Below are 4,354 nucleotides of genomic sequence, written 5' to 3' on the forward strand. Positions count from 1 at the left end.
ACTCGTAACTCGTATGTCTATACCCAGTGTGCCCTGACCCAGGGCCGGCTTAAGTGAATGAACTTTGCATGTCATGACCTCCAGTTCAGTGGCAGCCAGAGACACAGACCTGTCCATCCACCCAATGCAGTGAGAAACGCTAACAAAGAAAATAGATTAGGAAAGGAAAATGTTTCCTTAAAAATAGAAAGTCATGTGAATTTAAAAAGTAATAGGAAAACACAACTTACCTGAAACTAATAGGAAAGTGAATACATTATTTAAAAAAAAAAAATCTACAGACACAGACTACTTTACACCTATGTTTAATGGCCTTTAAGGGCACTGATTATCCCCATTTTGTTTAAAAAAAAAATCAGAGACTACAAATTAAAAGATGAACTATAGCAATACATTTTGTGAGTTTAATATGTTTAATATTCATGCATGCAAAGACAGTACAATGTAATATTAAATCAACAATGATCATAGATTCAAACAACTTATATACCAAAAACAAGTTGTTTGATCCAAATAACACTGAAATTGTTTAAAATGGTAGCCTATTAATGAAATGCAGAACATTAATATTAAATTATTAATATCATATAAGTATCCCAAATATATGTAATATAAAATGCAAAACTTCTGTCCAAAATAACAAAAATGTCAAATATATAAAATCAACTGGAGAAGATATTCACAATGCATATAAATAACAAGTTATAAAGATATGTAAATTATATATACAATTATATATATAAATTACAAAATACAAGGGAAATTCTTTAAATTATTAAGAAAAAGCCAAACTAGAAACCATGAATAAGAGATATTCACAGTTTGCAGAAGAAATCCAAGAGGTCGATGAATAGATTAAAAGAGTTTCTGCCATGTAACTTAAGTGACATGCAATTTAAATTTATTTTCACACTTATATGATTGCTGTTAATTATCGCATCTAACAGTAAAATATGTGGAGGAATTATCACACAAATTGACAGTTGACTGGAGTGTAAAAGGTGGAGATGCAATTATCTTAAGTCCAAAATATTCTAGTAAAACATTTACTTATATTAACAAAAGATTGGAAAGAAGCTAAGTATTCTTAAATAAACATTATATGCATATACATGTATATTTATATACATAAATTGCATATATATGATGTAATAAAAATTGGCAGTAGTTAATATATTAAACTGAATATATATATATTTCACTCAAAATATATATATTTGAGGGAACAAAGCATAAAAGAATGATATGCTCACTATTATCGCATATTTATATCAATTTTGAAAAATGGAACATCTACATATTTTAATAATATGAAAGTCATTGTTGGTATATACTAAGAATCAAAAAATTTTAATATGTATTAAAGGTCTGAAGATCATAGACCATTCACAAAATTTGCAATGTTTTCCAAATAAGTTACAGAAAAACTAAAAAAGGATTTACTACACCACAGATTATGAATGATGTCCAAACATAATACTGTTGGTAATCCTGATTTCACAGCTCTCTTTGACAATTTGAATTTGTGAGCAAAAGACACCACCTACCTAAGTATAATAGGTGAATCCATTTACATGTGCATCCATTTCTACCACCAAAAATACTTAGACGTAAAAGAAATGGAAGTTATAGATTCTAGTGAAAAGAGGAGCTATTCTGAAAGTGAATGAGTACCTGTATATTTTACCTGTGGGAGATGTTGGACCTCAGGTTCATTATATGAGACTATCATTTGGATAAGTCATAATTAATGGATTAGTTTTTGTCTTCTAGTTTTAAAAGTATAAGATTATTGATGTCCAAATTTATATGAAAATTGCATACAATACGAATTATGTTCATTTCTGAAATTATTAACTTTTTTTTGAATGGATAAAACCAAAACACCTGTGCTGTCAAGTCAATTCTGACCCTATAGGACAGAGTAGACCTGCCCCATTGAGTTTCCAAAGAGTGGGTGGTGAGTTTGAACTGCCAACCTTTTGGTTAGCTGCCGAAAGCTTAACCACTGTGCCACCAGGGCTCCCTTAGAATGGATATATAAATTAAAACCAGCAGCATTGTTTAAGAACATAATACATAAAAGTTTAAACATTGAGGGGGTTCTAAACTTAGCGAGATGTAGGCACCATGATCCGGAATGCAAGTCATGATAATATAAATGATGTGGTGATGGGTACAGTAGTATCTGTGGTGGCTGAAAGCCTAGTATGTTTACAGCACAGGCTGCATGTAAGTGTGGAATAGAGAATTTTTGCTTTTGTTTTTTCCCCATCAAACTTAGTTTTATTGGTTGTAATTTTTTTTTGAAACTTTTGAAATTTTAATTTGTCTTGATATTGAAGAAAATCATGTGAGAATACATTAAGCAAATATCTAAAACACATGCAAAAGTAATAACTATAGGCATATCACCTCAATACCTACTAAAGTGCATAAATCTGAATTTCCTTCAATATAGAAATACCAAAAGGGTAAAGAACTCGGATTGCATAAGTAATATTTCTTAACACCATGAGTAAATTACGTGTGGCATACTGACAAATTATTAAAAAACAACAGAGGTGTAATTTGTACTACTGTATATGTATGTGGAAGGTAAAAAAGGGAAAAAGGGAGGGGAAAAAGGCAAGGCAAAAGGACAAAAAGGCAAAAAGCTAAGGGAAACAGAAAAAAGGTAAAGTGGCAAAAAGTCAAAAGACAAGGCAAAAGGGTAAAATGTAACAAAAAGGGAAAAGGGAAAAATGCAAGACAAAAAGGAAAAAAAGGCAAGGCAATACGGTAAAAGGCAAAAAGAGAAGTCAAACTGGTACACAGGCAAAAAGGCAAATCATAAAGGCAAAAAGGCAATGAAAAAGGCAAGGTAAAATGGGGAAAAGTGAAGGCAAAAAGGCAAGACAAAAGGCAAAAAGATGTATGTGTTATCTAATTTTGTGTGAATAAAAAATAATGTATAGTAACAGCAGAGATGGATAGTAGCATGCTATGGCAAAAATCTTGTTTGTAAGTAAAAGATTAAAGTGGTAATTAGCCCTCCAAGTCTGAGATTTCCCAAGTCATTTGATCAAGTTTTCATAAAGATATGTACAAGCTTCCTTTTAAACAAATCTCACTTCTGCATCATTCTTACATCTTTCAGGCACCAGTAGAGCCATGGTCAATGCAAACGGCACCACAGGAATCAACTTCATTCTTCTAGGGCTCTTTAACCACACACAGATCCACCTATTCCTGTTTGCCATGGTGCTTATGATCTTCATCACCTCACTGATGGGCAACACCCTTATGATCATTCTCATTCATGTGGACCCTCAACTCCACATGTCCATGTACTTCCTGCTTAGCCAGCTTTCTTTCATGGACACGATGCTGGTCTCCACCATCGTTCCCAAAATGGCAGCTAACTACCTGATGGACACTAGGTCTATCTCTCCCACTGGCTATGGAGTCCAGATCTTCCTGCTTCTCACTCTGGGAGGGAGTGAATGCTTCCTCTTAACGGGCATGTCCTATGACCGCTATGTGGCCATATGTCACCCACTGCGCTACCCCATTCTCATGAGTCAGAAGCTCTGTTTACTCATGACATCAGGTTCCTGGCTCCTGGGAGGGATCGATGGGCTGATGCAGGCTGGTGCCACTTTGAGTTTCCCTTACTGTCACTCACGGGAAATCAATCACTTTTTTTGTGAAGCACTTTTTATCACTGGTACGCCTTGCCTGTGCTGACACCACAATTTTTGAGTTTTTCATGTATGTCTGCTGCATTCTGATGCTCTTGATCTCTTTGTCTCTCATTTTGGCCTCATACAGCCTTATCCTGGCTGCAGTGCTCCGCATGCGGTCAGCTGGAGCCCGGAAAAAAAGCCTTTAAGACCTGCTCCTCTCACCTGGCGGTTGTGGGACTCTTCTACGGCACCATCATGTTCATCTACATGAGGCCCAAATCTAACGGTTCAGAGGACCATGATAAGGTGGTCTCAGCTTTTTATACCATCTTCACACCTGTCTTGAACCCCCTTATATTCAGTGTAATAAAGAAGTCAAGGGGGCCTTGAGGAGGTGGCTGGAAAAACATTTTATGTGATATTAATCCTGAGCATAATTTGCCAAAATGGCAGCAACCAAACTTGATACAGGTTACGTTTCTAAAATATTGTTTTGTTATTTTGTTCATCCCATTTAAATTCTTCTTTTGTGTTGTATCAAGTTATTTTGCTCTTGCTTTGCCAATCTGGCTGCATTGTTCCTATATGATTATTTTTATATATGGTAAATTAATTAAAAATTATATTTGTCCTCCTGTCATAACTTGCAGTGGTGTTTTTGCTCTGAAATTAGGGCTCTGGCAATA

The 4,354-nt window shown here is 34.7% G+C and overlaps 1 protein-coding gene across 1 annotated transcript; it reads left to right on the plus strand.

Moving 5' to 3' along the window:
- Positions 1–3,153: 3,153 nt before the first annotated feature.
- On the plus strand, positions 3,154–4,058 carry LOC126059457 (olfactory receptor 2T33-like). The gene is made up of 2 exons (XM_049855123.1): positions 3,154–3,634; positions 3,814–4,058. Exons 1-2 carry the CDS (start codon positions 3,154–3,156, stop codon positions 4,056–4,058), a joined length of 726 nt encoding a protein of 241 aa, XP_049711080.1.
- Positions 4,059–4,354: the final 296 nt, after the last annotated feature.

This window comes from Elephas maximus, chromosome 16 (assembly GCF_024166365.1).
Source record: "Elephas maximus indicus isolate mEleMax1 chromosome 16, mEleMax1 primary haplotype, whole genome shotgun sequence".
Classification (NCBI taxonomy): Eukaryota; Metazoa; Chordata; class Mammalia; order Proboscidea; family Elephantidae; genus Elephas; species Elephas maximus.

Excerpts from the sequence above, each read along its gene's own strand:
- LOC126059457 (XM_049855123.1), top strand. The coding sequence starts at position 3,154 with ATGGTCAATGCAAACGGCACCACAGGAATCAACTTCATTCTTCTAGGG. Across the intron at positions 3,635-3,813 it reads CGATGGGCTGATGCAGGCTG|CCTTATCCTGGCTGCAGTGC; the intron begins GTGCCACTTTGA and ends GGCCTCATACAG.